Below are 17,858 nucleotides of genomic sequence, written 5' to 3' on the forward strand. Positions count from 1 at the left end.
CCTCCGTCAACCCCCTTCAAACTCATCAAGTCTTTGTTTAGTATCGTCATAAATTCGTTTCTTGTGCATTCCTCAACACGAACGTCTACCTCTAACAATACTATCGATTCATACCCATATCACAATACAATACAATCGATCGGTCATTCGGTTTTTAGGCTGGGTCATTTAGACCTGATTACCTATCCCTGTCAACCTTTCACACCTTAGTCGTTCATTTGATTTTCCTTCTCACCTCACTTCATTCATCATCGATAAGATTACCAACATCGACTGGTCACATTACCCAACACGCCAAAAACCACGCACTACCGATAAATAAATAATCTACCCGAGCAACAGAGTAAAACCTTGTACAGCCTTTTTCACGCTTCACCTCCACTTTTATCGACCGACGGTGAATGGTTGTCATTCGACATTTACGACATCCCTTGGTCTTATTCCCATCATCCTCATCCGATCTGCGATTCATCGCAATCGGTCAAGGCTTGGCAAAGATAGGTTGGGATATCGTAGGAGGATAGAAGATAGAAAGATAGAAAGATACAGATATTTGGGAAGAAAACAAAAAGATCAGAAAAGTTGGTTATTCGTTTGTTGGACGGACGCAAGACATCGAAGAACGTGCTGTGGTCAGACTACGCTGTAGGTGAGTTGACCATCCAACTGGAATCTTTCAGCCTTCAGTCATAAAATAAATCTTGTCCCTTCATCATATTTTGATATCATTCGAGCCTGAAATACAGTTGTCTCAGTGAGATGACATGACGTTCTATCTCATTGGTCATTTCACTATTGTGACTGTCCCATGTCTCAAAATGTGTCTTTCTTAGCCTGCTCTCACTTCTCACCCTTGCCTTTTCTATGAATGAACTCATAGGTCATACCATACCATAGAAGTGTATCGCACAGAAGATGGAAGCATCATCAGAAGTGAAGAAGGCTAATCGGATTCTGCTCCCCTCATTTGTAGGACATTAGCTTAGCTGGTTATCGGTCGATCTAACACCAATTACCACTCATTCACCGCTCTCTCCTTTCCATACCTCCCTTTACTTTGGGACTGGAGTTGATAGTCATCGTATATTGATCTTACGTCTACCCACATCACCAAACACCTTTGCTCTCGAAAGGATATCTACCCAGAATACAAGTACAGGTGAACGGAATGGCTATCTGACAAGTAGAGATAGGATCAAACAACCAGAGGACATAGGCGCTCCATTACGAGACAAAGAGTGAGTAGAATCACCTAAACTTCCTTGATCATCCTCTGTTCGCTGTTCTGTTCCCTTGGCAATTTATCACTTCCTTTCTCTTGTTTTGTGATTCCTTATACATCACACACATCTTCCTTTCTACTCACCATCTGCTATCCCATATACGCCACCTCATCTCTCCCTGCCCCCTGTGGAGCACAACCCACAACAATTGCCCACACACATGTTCCGATATTGTTATCCCCCCGACGATCCACTCCATTATATACCTATCTGACTAACGTATCCTTTCCATTCATCCACAGTCAACTTGATCAGCGTATAACCCCTTACCATCTCATTCCACCCCAACCAACTCGAGCACTGCCTACCTTCGGTCAGAACCGTATACTTCCTTTGATACTTTTACCCCGCATACTGTGCATCGCCCTATTAAGATAGATACAAGATTGCGTTTCCGCTCCGTGCTCTGATTTCGCATCATAGCACTGACCCCACAAAGAAAAGAGCGTGTTTGTGACAGAAGGGAGTTTCTCGATCTTTTCTCTTCTTACGCAACTACACCAAAAAATCTATCTGGCAGTTACAGACATAAAGTGATTTGAGTGAGTATTTCTTCTTTCGCTTCAGCTTCATGCCCATACAATCATTGACTGGTTGGTTTGTTTCTTTCTTTCGGTACAACAGATACACGAGACAACATGTCTGCCGAAGTCGAAGCTCCTCGAAGCCTTTCAGCTTTCCCTCGTCCCACTTCACTCTTCGTCCCCGATGTCCCTCGCTCCGTTCCTATCCTCGATCAGAACGGTTATTCTCCCTTCCCAGCTTTCCCAGGTGGTCGTAATCGAGATCCATACGGATTGAATGCTTTCCTCTTACATCCCGATGATTCGCTGTGGAACTATGTCGATCCTATGCCTGATCCCAAAGCGGCAAATGGACCGGGCGATCTACAGAGCTTGACAAGTGCAGATGGTGAACAGAGATCTACATTACCTAGAGCTAGGAGTGTAAGAAAACAAAGATCGCTGAGCCTGATTAAGAAACCATCGCCACTCTCGCAGCCACCCGTTAGCAGCGGCGAAGAAGATGATGTCGTCGATGAGAAACCTGTGACATTACAGAGGAGAAGAAGTAATAGCGTACCGACGAAAACAGTACTTTCGGTCGAACAGGACGAAGCTATTATAATGGCTCTGGAAGAAGAAGAAGCGATGACACTCAAGACATCCAAGTCCGGTAAGAAATCGCTGAAAAGAGCTTTCACCAAAGCACGTAAATCCGTCTTTGGCATCAATGAAATCGATCCCTCAATACCGCCTGTTCCATCACTTCCTGAACCTCCTGTTCTTCTCGCTCCTGTCAGATCAGCTTCATCATCCGAGTCACTCGACCCTTCTACACCGATGACCTCAAGATCCAACTCGAATTATAGCACAATCAGCTCTGCGAGTTCAAGCAGTAGTTCCGAAGGGGTCAAGACTCCAGGAGAAGGAGTATCTCTCGACGTAGCTATAACAGGGTCAAAACTGGCCAACGCATTGCAGGAAGCTGGTGAGAAGAAGAACAAGGGGAAAACTTGGAGAGGATGGTTGGGAAAGAAGAATAGTAAATTATCACCAAAAGATTCAGATAACTCTGGGTCGAACACACCTCTTTCCGATTTATCTGCCGAATCTACACCTAATTCCAGCACACTGGATCTACCTTCGACTATACCAAAAGTCACCCTTACCCCCTCACCTTCAATCGTCACTCCCCCTCGAGTGTCCACTCCCCTTCTTCCACCTTCCGAACAACTCGCTCGACAACATACTTGGGCGTCAGAACAGCTACGTCGGGTGTCCATGCGAAAAATATCCCAACTCCGATCACCATCTCCTCATCCTCTTGCTCTCTCTCTCCGAAGGCAGAATTCCAAACTCCCAGACGAAGTAGCATTTTCAATCCGATCGGATCAAAGGGTCTTCCCCATGAGTGTCAACTCTCATAAGGGTCTGGAAGGTGATTTGACTCCTGCTCAAGGTGGACTATGGTTGAACATCGCGATAACCAAAGTCATGATCAAGCTTGATCGAGGTGAACAACCGGAGGGTATATTGAAAGTAAGGAAGAATTCGAAGAAATCGATCGTCCCCAGACCAAAAGGTGCTTTAGATTTCATCAACAGGCCCCCATACGAAGAACGTAATATGGTCTTTTACCCTGATAATGTATTCTCACCCATATCAATGGCTAGACCAGGATATGGTGTTTGGGATTTAGATTTTTCACCTTACATCTTAGGGTTATCAGAAATATACGAACCTTCCACGCTATCTTGGCCTACTCTACCTAGACTCTCGACTGAGAATCCCAACCTTCCTACAGAATTTGTGGGTGCGATCAAGGCTTTCGAGACGAAATCGGAGGACGAGAAATTGGAAATTCTCAAGTCGCCTGAATTGATACAAGACGCTTCGATGGCTCTGAAGACCTTGACAGCCAATGCTAATTCCCCTTCACCGATTACTACTCCTATCGCTACTCCTGTTATCACTCCTGCTGGATCACCCAAGAAGGAAAGACCACTTTCATCGTTTAAACCTAAAGGTCAACATTCTCGATCAAACGATGGTCGTTCAGTATCATCAGCTTCATCGGAGTCGGAATCGGAATCGGAAAATGAGAGTGAAGATGATGACGAGCCATTGGCAGTGGTTGCTAAACGTCGATCCCAATCATTCCAATCTCAACCTCGTCCCGCTGCTCGTACTGCCCACTCATCTAATCCTCCTCTCACTCAGTCTCGACCTGCCACGCACGTCCGATCACTCTCACAACCTGGGGACAAGAAGGCTGCTAAGCGGGTCTCGATGTCTATGGAAGCTGAGATGAGATGGAGAGAACTGCAAGCTCGGGAAGCTATGAGTTCAGTGGCTCGAGCTAGGGAATTGAGGGCGCAGAACGAAGCCGGACAGATGGAGAGACAAGCTGATAAAGATAGGATCAAGGAGAAGGAAGCTAAGAGGAGATCCTCAATGATGGACTTGAAAGATACTTTACTACCTACTACTTCATCGACATCGAACAATAAACATAAGAGGAACTCATCGGCATCTTTTGGTTTGACGACTTCGAAAAATCACTCATATCACTTGTCACCTGTGCCAGTCCCTGCGGTGACCGACGTGAACAGACGTAGAGTTCATTCGCATAACCCTCAAAACCATCTCCAAGCTTCAGTCCTCACCAGGCCGGAGAACAATCGAACGAGATCTTCAGGCAATGTTCAACCTGGTAATGAGAGGAAAAGATTTTCCTCCTTTTACGAACAAAAATCAAATTCTACTACTTCTTTCCATTCACATTCCAATCCTCATGCTCATCCTCATCAACACTTTGTTCATCAACATCAACAGATGGTCTTGCCCATGGGTTATGCTCATCCTCAGATGAATATGAACGTACGAGGAGGATCGATGTACGGTATGGGTATGTACCCTTATCATAATGCCGCTCAACAATTCCATGGCCAAAGTATGAGGACTTCTCCGGGTAGACCAAGGATGGCTTAGATATAACGATACTTCTTTTGTATATATTCATTCGTGTAGCTTATAATAACCTTACGTTTAATCATTCCGGACTTACCATTCCAATTTCAAGCCATATGGACAATTCTCATCCAAACATCGAACATTTTCCTTTTCCCTCTCATATATAGATAGCATTTTCCGACTGTTCACCTTACCATTACCATCAATCATACGATTATATTCACTTGTTGATATCACATTATTTTTAGCATACATACATGACATTCATTCATGCCATCTTCTGTCTTCCTCAATTAGTATCTTTTACCATTCCATTCTCAGCATTGTTAGTGATCGTGATAGTTACATGTGATTCCTGGAGATGGACAATCCACAGTCGTCACTTGATTTTATGTCGTGATGTTATATGATGGATTCTTATGCATACATCTCACTCATACATACATACAGTTGGAGATAAACGTACAACTTTCGGGACTTTTGGGCATGTCCTCTTGAGGGGGTTTGGGTATTTACGAATTGAATATACGTGAATGCTGTAAATCATGTCTACTCATTAATATCTCACCTAATGGCCAAGTAGTCTTTGGACCTGAAGGATCTGTTTCATTGGTCCATGACCAAAAATCATCTTCTCCCTCCTCCTCCTCCTCCTCTTTCTCTTGGGATGATATCCCATTCACGCGTTGGCATTGAGAATCTACATCATCCAAATAACCATACCTGTACAACGCTTCCACTTGATCGTCGATTATTCTCTTAAAGGGATGTAGGAGCAACTGACTTGAGGCGTATGGCCCGATGAGGTTGAGGCGTACGGCCGAAGACAGGAGTGAACGAGCGTGAAGGAATAGATGAAGATGAATTGATCGGTCTACAAACAACAGAGTATCAGTCAGTCATCAATTCACCAAGTCCATGTTCACGTACATGCCCATGGTAAAGATAGATTAGTATCCTATGCTATGCAAGACATACTCACCTAAAGATAATCCAAGACAAGCAGTCATTACACCCCAACAAACCGCCAAATGACCTGGCGAATTATTGCCTCTGATACATCTCTTGTACAAATCGATTATCTTCTTCGCCCTCGTCTTATGGTCACTTTCACCATCTATATCATTGACTTCTTCTAATCCAGCAGGATTGGATAAACCCCTCGTATAAAGAGTTAACATAGCTACACCTTGAGCTTTCGATGCTCTCCTTCCTACATGATTCAACAACGTAGATTCGTTATACTTATCCACCTGTATAATTTCTTTCACTATCCCTTCTACATCTAAATCTACGTCTTCGTGGGGTTGAAGGAGGTGTGAGGATAAAGCTTTGTGTACGATCTGATAAGCGTCGATAACGAATGTGCAAGTTGTCATACTGTAATTTTCCACTTCCACTTTGGCGAAATCGGTTATACCCTCTGGTATACTTCTTTTCGAAGATACACCAGAGGAGGGATAAGAAGGTGGAAGAGGGGAGAGGAAACCGTGTTTGGCGAATGATTCTAATCCCGAGGAGGATACGAAACCCCCTGTAGGGAGGTTGGAATCTAGTAGGACGTAGAGGAGATGAAGTTCTTCAGGGGAGGGGTGCTGGGAGAAGGTCATGATGCGTGAACGTTGACAATGTAAGAGATGGTGTTGATGTTTGAAGTGGTGAAGAAAAGAGGAATTGCGGGAAATTGTGGGTGTACTCGTACGAAAATGTCGGCTATCTTATCTGTCAAACAGGATATTTACTGATAAACTGTAAAAGCACATCACGATCAAGTACTCCAACATCTAATCTGGATTACATATACTGCTCTACACCAAATGTATCAATTGACGGCGTGTGTGCATGCTTACTCTATCCAGAAGGTTTATCTCAACAGATTGAATGGTAATGGAGATGGCAATCCAGGGACAAGCTTCTGCTCACAGGGTGAAACTTTTCTTTCTGCTTATCATTGCGGTACGCCATGCAATATGGACAGCAGAATCTTCCCAGCACACAAGCTTTGCATTATATGCTATATACTTGATTTCCACATAAAAAGACATTGTAAAAAGCGAAACGAAAAAAGTAAGGAAGAAAAAATGTTCGTTTAGGTTAATCAAGGCATAACAGAAAAAGACATTGAAGAAACATTCACGTTAATCTAGTTCATCTAAAATTAGAAAAGAGCAACAACAGCACCAACCAAAGCTGCTACACCACCGAAAGCGGGAGCAGCGACATTAAGAGCACCGGATGAAGATCCAGATGAAGAGGCTGAAGCGGCGGAGGCAGAACCACTGGCAGACTTGGAAGCGGTGGTGCTGGCCTTGGAAGCTGAGCCGGTAGCAGCGGCACTAGCGGCTTTGGAGGTGGTTGATGAACCGCTAGCAGCGCCGGCAGCTGAGGTGACGGCGGCGGAAGTGGCAGCAGTGGTACCGGAAGCATCGGAAGCGACGGAAGCTTCTCCACCTGCGAGATCTGAGGCTTCACCAGTAGCGGCGGCACCACCTCCGGTAGCGGTCAAAGTAGGAGCAGAGTATCCATCTGTAAGTGATGAGCATATGTCAGCTTTTGCTTATGGTAGTGGATAGCAGATGACTTGACTTACCAGTGGTGATGGCGGGAAGAGCCTCAGTGGTGAATGATTGATCGGCACCGGTGTAGTTCTGGTTCTGACATGATTCTTGGAGAGCCTCGAAGTCGGATACTTGAGTAGCAGCGGTGTTACCGTTGGCGGTGTTACATGATGCACAGTTGTAAATGTTGGCGAGGTAAGTAGCATCACCTATAGACCACCAAAGGAGAACCATCAGTAAATGCCATGTTGTGGTGAATAAGATATAGTATAACTTACATTGACAAGAGATATCAGAGGAAGCACAGGTGTCGAATGAACATTGGAAGAAACATTCTTGAATAGCGGTAGGACAGGCGGTTTGAGTGGAAGTAAGAAGAGAAGCAAGAGCGGAGGCGTCGTTAGAGCTCAAACATGATGAACAGGAGTCGACGTCGGTAGGGTAGTTGTTACAGAAACAACCGTAAACCTCAGTAGAATCTGAGTAAGTGGTCTGTAAAACACATCACATCACTTGGGTTAGTTTACACGAGTACTGTTTGAGTCAGGTGGGAGACATTTGCACTCACCTCACAAAGGTAAGCAGATTCGATGGTGGAAGAACATGAATCTTGACAAGCAGACGGGATCTATCGCACACGGGTCAGCAAAGAAAGCAAGGGTGTGAAGTAGTGTAGTAGACTCACGTATTGCCAGTTAGGAGCAGCTTGACCGTTTACGACGGCAACACCTACAGCGGCGGCAGCAGCGAAGAAGAGAGTTTTGGCGGACATTATGTTTATATAGTACGTTTGACTAGTCGTAGAGATGAGATAGATGAGGTCGTTAAAAGAACGTGAGGATAAATCGATAATTGAAAATGAATTAAAGATGAATAGTTGGTTTAGAAGTTTTTCTTTGGTAGAGATGAGAAGAACCGTGACGATGAGATGGGGGGTGTCTTATATCTTGATGAAACTGGATCAGATCAGTACTCACAAAGATCAAAGACATCTGACGCGCTGTTTGTGTTTGTGTTTGTGTTGTTTTGATCCGGTTACTCCGTACGACAAAACACATAAACTTCCGAGGATTCCTAAACTTCCTTGGAGGAAGAGAAAAAGAGGAAATAATGGCAGATCATTACATGTTCAGGCATCTGATCAGAGGAAAATCAGGGCATCACACTAAGAATAATGAAAATGATATAACCCATCGAACGATGGTAGATGTGCTGGGATCGTGGGGCCTGAACACGAAAGTAAGGTACAATGCAGGACATGAAAGTAAGGTTGATCGGGAACAACTGCGTCTCCTTCCGTTCTTTGCGAGTAAGATTGTCCTTCCTCTCAACAACGTATTGCTCCTGTTATCCCAGATTCGTACAGGCGTAAAAACCGGAATGATGAACTCGTATCTCGATTCAGTCTGACGTAGAAGTCAGACAGTGGATCATCATCAATGAGTAGTCGGCACCGCTCGATAGAGGTATAGGCTGCAGTAGGAGGGGACAAGTGACAGCTTCCGAATCGCCAGCTACCATCGTACCAGGATGACGAAGCAAAGGAAAGCAACGATCCAAACAACGCGTCCAAGCGTGCAAGAAAAGGAAAAGGAATCGGTGAAACCCTAAAAACAAATCCAAACAGATAACAGGGCGTCTTGGCGTGCCTGAACCGGGTTCACGGACCCCACCCTCGTCCCTCCTCACTTTGCGTTCATATTTCCGATCGAATCTCAGAACGTGGATGATCAGAGAAATTCATTATTGCGAGACTCATGAGAAGAGAAGAACAAGGACGGAGGACCATTCTTACATTTCGGTCACCCGAGCGTCATCGCTGCAGGCGTTGATGGTTGGTCTGCTGACGCGGAAAGGCGTACAACGTGGTAATTAACATGACGTCCTTCTGGTCTGACAGACCATGATCTGGTGTGCTGAGGTGCAAGAGTGAGCCGGATGAGACGGATTTCATAGGATGACTGACCATCATCGCGGAGTACGTAATCTCAAGCTGGATATGCCTCCAGCTTACCGGTTTGACCTGACCGTGAGGGGTGATGCAATCGTCAAGAGTGTCGCGCACGATGCCACGAAAGGATGAATGTGATAATCCCGACGTGAATCATAATGCCGTACTGATTAGGATATAAGGGGGTGTAATGGGAATCATGTAAATACCTCCAACCCATTTCTGAGACGCGTCCCCCCCTCTCTTGTCTCGTTTTTTTTGGTGGAAGACACCATCACGCAGCGACATCGGCACAGTCGGTGTTCGCCGCTTTCCTTCCTTATCCTCTTCTCCTTACGTATTACACTGGGAAGTGGAGGTAGTCCACCCCATAAAAGTGGATTCCACTCTGTTGATATGTCTTTCAGGTATGTTACATCTGCATTCCCAGTATCCCCTTCCTCATCTCGGAAGAAGAGACAAGGTACTGACTTGAAGGGATTTATTATGAACAGACGAGATAAACTCATACTTCTTGTTGATACCGGTACTTCACCCCATGTACGACGAACAGCTGCGAAACAACTATCCGATCTAACCATCAAAGCCTTCTTATCTGCTACTCAACCGAAACCCCAAGCTGAACCCGACCGCAAAGAAGATATCAAGCCGGACATCGACCCCAATGGCTCGGTGACCCTCTCTACAGGTGGTAACGAGGAAGACGCGTGGAACGATGTGTTGGAAACAATAAGCAAGGTGTTACCGTTGCTGAAAAGCAAAGTATCAGATACTCGACATGCTGCAGCCTATGCACTAGGCCTACTGGCATCATCTTTACCTGAATGGTCACATCCTACCGAGATCCCCTCAAACTTGGAGGAACCCGATGGAATCATCGATCTTCAGGATCTGTTGAAAGGTAAATCGACGTTACTGGCCTCAGCGGGAAGGGAATATGTGGCGAAACCCTTACCTGGGGATAAAGCCAAGAGGAGAAAGGCGATGATGGGGTCTTTGGGGCTGGGAGATGCCGTAGGATGGGGTGATGATGTAGATAAAGTGATCGGAGATGAAGATGAAGATATGAACGAAGATAAAACCCAGAATCAGAATGGATCGAAAGCGTCCAGCGTTGAACCGCCTCAACCACCCAAAGACATATTCGAAGGGCTAAGTGCTAGACAGATAACTATGTTGAAGAGAAAGAAGGGTAATATGGTGGAAGAGGCTAATAAGTGAGCTAGCCAGAAATCGTTGCCTTTCGCGAGCAAGCTGACTTATTTCTATCTTAGGATGCGAAGGATGAATGAGAAGGCTTCGGGAAGTGGACCAAGCTCGACTGTGCCTTCGCCGGTATCTACTCCACCAGAAAATTCAGGATCGGCCGCTCTCAAGTCGGAAGATGTGAAATCCGAGGTGATCACCATTGATCCGGGAGCTAAGGCTAGGGCGGCTGCCCAAGCAGGCTCAGGAGGACAGGTCGAACCCAACGTAGATGCAGATGGTAATCCAATTATCACTTCTTCAGTGAGGGTCCTGAGCCTTGTCAAAAGTCAATCGCCATGGACGACTGTATTCTCGGAGTTATCTCCTCAACTACACGAATCTGTCTGGCAGATACGGCATGGATCAGCATTAGCTATTATGGAAATCCTTCGCTCATTAGGCCAATCGTACGCTTCGAAAGAACCTACCTACTTGCTTCATCTCGCTCGGCAATTACTTTCTCTTTTAGTATTAGATAGATTCGGCGATTTCGTTGGAGATACTGTGGTGGCACCCGTTAGAGAGACTGCCGCTCAGAGCTTGGGTATCGTCCTGAAGTATATCGATATCAACGGTGTGAAGGAGATACACAACACTCTGATGGGGATGGTCAAACAACCCTGGGCGAAACGAGGTAAGGCAGCTGAAGGGTCGGATAGAAGTGAGAAGTTCGCTTGGGAAGTTAGACATGCCGGTTTGTTAGGATTGAAATATGAAGTAGCTGTCAGGGGAGATTTATTGGGTTCGATCAAAGAGGAGGATGTCGAAATGAAGTCAAATGTCAAGCTTGATCCTGCGATAGACGAGTTGGGTATATTGAAGGACGTAGTGGAGGCGGGTGTATTAGCGTGAGCTCATCGAAAGTTGTACGCCCAACATCGCTGATATTCATCCGTTAGGCTGCAAGATTCGGATGATGATGTACGGACTGTCGCGGCTACTGCTCTTACTCCCATACCCGATATCATAGCTAGTGGACTGTCAAAGACAGACCTAAATGGTCTCTTGACAACTCTATGGGGATGTCTTTCGGAAGGCGGTGATGAACTCGGAAGTAGTACTGGTGCTGTGATGGATCTGTTAGGTGAGTCACCATGAAAGAGCCCGTCAGGACCCATTATAACGACTCCTTCATACACCAGGTGTCCTCATCAGGCAGCAACAAGTCATACAGTTCATGATCGAAAGTGAAGAACCCCTTGCCTCGCGAACATACAAATTCATGCGACATCCTATCGCTGCTGTCCGGCTATCAGTCATCAAGATCCTCATGGCTATCGGCGAGTTGAGGGAAGTCGAGAAGGTATGGTTATCAGACGATTACAGCTCGCTTTTATTCCAAAATCTACTGTTGGAAGAAAGACAAGATATCAGGGAGTTGTCCTTGAAAGCCCTCGATGATGCTGTACAAGAGGTGGAAGAGGAGTGCGGTGAACCAGAAGGAATGATGGATCTGGATAATTGGTTCCCACTAGTCATGACCCCGATAGGAGCACCTTTCGATCAGACCTTGTTCAAGAAAGTGAAAAACTCTACTACGGGCCATAATGTCGATAAAGCCATGATGGCAGGAGACATGTCGTTGGTATCTATGGACACAGCTTTGCAAACTAGATTGTCGGGAGCAAAGGCTTTAGGCTTGCTGAGACGGTTCCATGATGAAGATGTGAGTGTGCACTTCTCCCTGATAGCTTGAAGCGGTCCTGTCAACTGATAAGGAACCAGTCGAATGACTTGAACCACCTGAAACAATACCTCGGATCGGCTAGTGCGCACCAAGTATTCATGGCCACTGGCATCATGCAGGAATGGGCCCTCGATTATGACAAATCCCAGAGTCCTAAATCGGAATTGAGGAGCTTGGGCGCATCCCATGAACTCGCCAACCCCTTAGTGCCAATATTAATCGAGAGAATCGAATCGCCTCCCCCCGCAACGTATCACGAGATGTCTGTCATTCTTCAACGTATATATACTGAATGTCATGCCCTTTTTAACGCTTTCAACGTCGAAGGTAAAATATCCAAAGATAGGATCCCAATCTTACCTAGTCGGCTCGATCCTCTCAGTACCTCTCCGGACGTTTTCTCTTTGACTACTGCCCAACAAGCTGTTGGACCGACTTTCGAAGGATTAGCCAAACTACTTACTAAACCAGCCCAGAAGATCGCTTTGGCAGCGTTAAAGGATAGACAGAGAAAAGTCATGGGTTCCATAGGTTATTTCTCGGTCATGAAAGAAAGGTACGATACACAAGTCATGGCGGGCATAGCCAGTGCATTGGTAGCTTTGAGGGTTATGCCTTCGAAGCTAGGCCCGGTGATCAAAAGTCTCATGGATGCTGTCAAAGTGAGCGTTAATTTCACTGTTTCACCGATATATTACTGACGTTAAAAGTAGAAAGAGGAAAATGAGATTCTTCAAACTCGAGCCGCTTCCTCTGTAGCTGCTTTTATCGAATACACCACCACTCCACTGTTCACCGGACGAGTCAACCCCTCGGACAAAGTCGTACGAAACCTTTTCACCTTCTTATGTTCTGATACGTCTGTCACGCCCATCTTCGCGCCTGGTCCAAGTGCTCATACAGGTATCATCACTCTGAAAGATGAAAAAGCTGCTGTCGCACTTGCGGGCAAGAAAGGGGCAGGGAAGGATGCCGTCGAAGAGACCGAAGAACAGATCGAAGCTAGAGTTACTAGAAGAGGTGCTTTGGAGGCCTTCAGAGCTATGGCTACCCAATTTGGAGATAGATTATTTGACGCGGTACCGAAATTCTGGGAGGGTATAAGCGCCGCTCTGTTGTCGAATTTCACAATGGGTGAGTCCATTATTTCTTGATGCTTCTGATCTGGTAAGCCAAGCTGATCTCCTGGCCAGGTGCGCATATCGATGAGATCGATAAGAGACTTTCGGACAACGCTCAGGCAGGACAAGATATAATCGATTGCTTGACCTCTCTCAGGCTGATCGTCCCTGAGCTCAACTCCTCGCTCCATGCACAACTTCAAGTCCTCTTCCCACCTATCATCACTGCTCTGCAAAGTTCTTTTGCGGTCATTCGACATTCAGCTGCCAAATGTGTGGCAGCCTTCTGCGATGTGATGTCGAATGAAAGTATGAAGAAGGTAGTAAATGACGTCGTACCTCTTGTGGGAGATGCTACTAGGGTGGCATCGAGGCAAGGTGCAGTTGAAGCTATTCATCGTGAGTTGCCCATGTGGTGTTACAGGTGATTGTTAGCTCATATGGTACAAATGCAGACATCATCAAGGTCCTGGACATCAAAGCATTACCCTATGTCCTTTTCCTCATTGTACCTGTCCTGGGTCGTATGAGTGATCCGGACGAGCACGTCCGCCTGTTATCTACTAGCTCCTTCGCTTCTTTGGTCAAGATGGTACCCCTCGAGGTCGGTTTGGCATATACAATTGCAGAGAATAATTCAAGCTGACATTCGCGTGTTGCTTTAGGCTGGTATCCCAGACCCTGAAGGTTTCTCGCCTGAACTTCTAGCCAAACGAGATGAAGAGCGGAAATTCCTCATGCAGCTGCTGGACGGTAGTAAAGCTGAACAGTATCGGATACCAGTGGAAGTCAAAGCGGATCTCAGGCAGTATCAGAAAGATGGTGTGAGCTGGTTAGCTTTCTTGGCGAAATATCAGTTGCATGGTATCTTATGTGATGGTGAGCCAACTCGCGCGCGTTCTGCAAAGGAGACAGCTGACCTTCGAACGTAGATATGGGCCTCGGAAAATCGCTGCAGAGTATCTGTATAATCGCCAGTAAACACCATGAACGAGCGACTGAACACGCTACATCCAATTCGGTCGATACTGCACATTTACCTTCCCTGATCGTTTGTCCACCAACCTTAACGGGTCATTGGTATCATGAGATCCTCAAATTCACTCCTCATCTGAAACCCTTACAATACGTGGGGAATGCGGGTGAAAGAACGATGTTAAGATCCCGATTCCCATATCATGATGTGATCATCTCATCTTACGAATCTGTACGATCCGATATAACCGAATTGACCAAATTCAATTTCCTATATTGTGTTTTGGACGAAGGTCATATTATCAAAAATGCCAAAACCAAGTTATCAGTTGCGGTCAAACAGATCAAATCTCAACATAGATTGTTATTATCCGGTACACCAATCCAGAATAATGTATTGGAGTTATGGAGTTTGTTCGATTTCCTCATGCCTGGTTTCCTGGGGAATGAAAGGATGTTTAATGATAGGTTCTCGAAACCTATTTTGGCAGATAGAGAAGGTAAAGCTACGCCTAAAGAAAGGGAGGCAGGTGAGTCAGGGTACTACCTTGTCACTAATCTCGCTGGACTGACGATCAAGCTGACTTATGGGTGCCTTGCTTCCTATGCATCAGCTGCATCCGCTCTGGAGGCATTACATAAACAAGTCTTGCCATTCCTCTTACGAAGACTGAAAGAAGATGTATTGAACGATTTACCACCCAAGATCATCCAGGATTACTATTGTGAATTATCACCCGTTCAAAAACACTTGTACGATGAATTTTCGAAATCTCAAGCTGCTCAAGAAGCTGGTGAAGAAGTTTCTTCCTCTGATACGTCCAAGAATGGACAAGGTCAAGGTCATGTTTTTCAGAGTTTACAATTTCTCAGAAAATTGTGTAATCATCCTGCACTGGTCTTGGATAACCAACCTGAGAGATTCAATCAGATACAAAAGAGGTTGGGAGTCGAGGGTGGTACGGGGTTACATGATATCAGTATCGCGCCTAAGATGGAAGCGTTGAAGTGAGTCAGATGTGACAGTCGCTTACAATCGTGAAGCTCAGCTGATGCCCTTGCCATAGACAACTTCTGACCGATTGTGGAATTGGTCAAGCTCCCGACAAGTTATCCGATGATGTGAACCAACATCGAGTCCTGATATTCTGTCAACTTCGACCTATGTTAGATATAATCGAGAAAGACTTATTTGGCAAACATATGAATTCCGTTTCATACATGAGAATGGACGGATCGACCGATCCCAAAAAACGACATGCGATCGTTCAGACTTTCAATTCGGATCCGAGGATCGATGTCTTGCTGCTCACTACCAGTGTAGGTGGACTAGGTCTGAATCTGACCGGTGCAGACACGGTGATATTTGTGGATCACGATTGGAACCCTATGAAGGATCTTCAGGCTATGGATAGAGCGCATAGATTAGGTCAGAGGAAGGTCGTTAACGTTTATAGGTTGATCACGAGAGGTACTTTAGAAGAAAAGATCATGGGGTGAGTGGTGGAACTTGGAGAGTTTACGTAAATGACGCTGACTGATCGTTACTCGTGTTGGATATAGCCTACAACGATTCAAGTTGAACATAGCATCTTCCGTTGTTACTCAACAGAATGCAGGTCTGGGCTCGATGAACACCGGAGAAGTACTGGATCTGTTCAAAGTGTCTGCTGAAGGTGAACCTGTTAAATCTAAAGGTCCGACGAGTAATGGACCGACATCCATGAGTAAGATGTTAGAAGGGTAAGCTGTCTTGTCGTAGTGACTAGAAGCGGGTACTAACGGCTTAATGAACAGACTCGATGACCTACCTCCCGAAGAGGAATATGCAGAATTATCGTTGGACAATTTCTTGAGTAAAGTGTAATATCATCGTGATACAGTTGATGAATAGCTGTGTGAGCGGTCCTTGGAGTTAGAAGAGAAGAAGTATCGTAAACGAATCGGCACAGTATAGTTACATACAGTATACATATTCATAATCATACTCATACAAACATATCATAACATTCTGCATATCATCCTCATACCAAATCTGATGAATGAAGTCATTAGCTTACAAATTCGCACAGTCATTGAACGTTTCGATCTTTGTCCTGCGCATCGAACACTATTCCATCAGTTGAACGCAGATAGACCGTTTTCTTCAATAAAGTTCCTATAGTCCTGTCTAGATGGTTCTACATACACATAGATACTTGACCGGTCGAAACGGTCCGAACCATAAATGTACGATCAGCAGCTTTAGTCTGAATATCTGGATACGCAAAACGAGAACTCGTGATGCTGGCACGAGGAGCGAGCAGCGTGGGATTTGGTGTGATCTATCAAAAGCAAACCAAATCATAACGAGAGAAAAGATACGGATACGGAGATGAACAAGATACGGGATACTGTACTCATATTTGTACTGTATTGTACTGTATCCTTACATGAAACAAGGGAAAGGCCAGGAAGGGTAGATCACGTTACATGCTCATAAGCGAGCTTCTGCACATGATTGAATGGCGTTTTTATGTGCCGCCGGTTCTGATGACCAATCTCTGGTACCTAAAAGTTAAACCAAAATCGGTTCTTCGAGAGGTCAGTGCACAGAGAGTTATGCGATCTGATATTCCAGACATCACAAGAGCAAGTTTAACCTAATCAAGCCGCTAGAAGTTGCGGCTTTACTCGGCGATTGCACTAAAGAAGCTTGTTTCGGCGTTAAGGGACTGCTTGTTAGCCACTTGGGGTCGTACGGTACTTGCAAGTGCAGGCACGAGTGAGAACACATGTGGCTGATTTATTATGCAATAGCGGATCTTACGATAGGTTATTTGATCGACCCGCATCAAATTATTTTTTGAATAGGAGAATTTATGGTGTGGCCAAAGGATCTCATCATTAATCCATATTTGGCACCTTGTTGCCAAGAGTTATGTTACCATGACGCCCAAAACATTGCAGCCACAGCGATGCAAGTTAGTAAGCCAATCTGGAAGACGGTTTATGTCTATTTGGATGTACAGTATACGGCAGAATCCCAGTTATGCGGAACCGAGTAGGGTACATACTGTATTTCAGTGTTGCCTGACATGTGCCACATTGACGCAGTTCGCATCGAAAGCTTTGTCCAGACTTAGAAATTGGCACATGCCCGGCAAGGATGCGGGATGTGAAAGGTGTGGGTCGTACAGTGAAAGCATGCACAAGCGATAGGCGAACGATGGGCATGGGCCCTTTTCCTCAGCCACTAGTTTAGCACATCAGCCCACATGTCATGCCGAACGATGTAGCAAGACTTGCCGGTAGGAAGGGATCCAGGACATTTCCTTGGCCAAGATTCGTTTGGAGCTTTTCGAAAAGGTGGAGACGAGACTGGATTTCAGGGACACGCAAATGCACGTCTTATTATCTGCCGAGCCGAGCTGAGCTGGTACGGTCGCATTTGAGCTGATCGCTGGAATCAACCTCATACGGACAATTGGGTTCTGATACACTATGTTCAAAGGAGAGCGGAGAATTGATACAGTACTCGGTTTCTGACAGTAAGACAAAGCCGGAACGTTTCTAGTCG

At 45.5% G+C, this 17,858-nt stretch overlaps 4 protein-coding genes across 4 annotated transcripts; 2 read left to right on the plus strand and 2 right to left on the minus strand.

Moving 5' to 3' along the window:
- Positions 1 to 1,921: 1,921 nt before the first annotated feature.
- Positions 1,922 to 4,777, plus strand: V865_000490 (uncharacterized protein; the record flags this gene model as incomplete). Its single annotated transcript, XM_066224321.1, has 1 exon — positions 1,922 to 4,777. The coding sequence occupies one exon, from the start codon at positions 1,922 to 1,924 to the stop codon at positions 4,775 to 4,777; it is 2,856 nt and encodes a 951-aa protein (XP_066080418.1).
- A 494-nt stretch (positions 4,778 to 5,271) lies between these two features.
- Positions 5,272 to 6,369, minus strand: V865_000491 (uncharacterized protein; the record flags this gene model as incomplete). Its single annotated transcript, XM_066224322.1, has 2 exons — positions 5,272 to 5,633; positions 5,742 to 6,369. 2 exons carry the CDS (start codon positions 6,367 to 6,369, stop codon positions 5,272 to 5,274), a joined length of 990 nt encoding a protein of 329 aa, XP_066080419.1.
- Positions 6,370 to 6,917: 548 nt separating this feature from the next.
- On the minus strand, positions 6,918 to 8,089 carry V865_000492 (uncharacterized protein; the record flags this gene model as incomplete). Its single annotated transcript, XM_066224323.1, has 5 exons — positions 6,918 to 7,285; positions 7,350 to 7,526; positions 7,596 to 7,809; positions 7,886 to 7,945; positions 8,003 to 8,089. 5 exons carry the CDS (start codon positions 8,087 to 8,089, stop codon positions 6,918 to 6,920), a joined length of 906 nt encoding a protein of 301 aa, XP_066080420.1.
- Positions 8,090 to 9,754: 1,665 nt separating this feature from the next.
- V865_000493 (uncharacterized protein) lies at positions 9,755 to 16,166 on the plus strand (the record flags this gene model as incomplete). Its single annotated transcript, XM_066224324.1, has 14 exons — positions 9,755 to 10,485; positions 10,543 to 11,364; positions 11,416 to 11,600; positions 11,659 to 12,182; positions 12,242 to 12,865; positions 12,917 to 13,337; positions 13,397 to 13,723; positions 13,780 to 13,928; positions 13,990 to 14,203; positions 14,257 to 14,829; positions 14,914 to 15,307; positions 15,367 to 15,795; positions 15,863 to 16,042; positions 16,097 to 16,166. 14 exons carry the CDS (start codon positions 9,755 to 9,757, stop codon positions 16,164 to 16,166), a joined length of 5,643 nt encoding a protein of 1,880 aa, XP_066080421.1.
- Between the last annotated feature and the right edge of the window lie 1,692 nt (positions 16,167 to 17,858).

This window comes from Kwoniella europaea, chromosome 1, assembly GCF_036810445.1.
Source record: "Kwoniella europaea PYCC6329 chromosome 1, complete sequence".
In the NCBI taxonomy this organism is placed as follows: domain Eukaryota; kingdom Fungi; phylum Basidiomycota; class Tremellomycetes; order Tremellales; family Cryptococcaceae; genus Kwoniella; species Kwoniella europaea.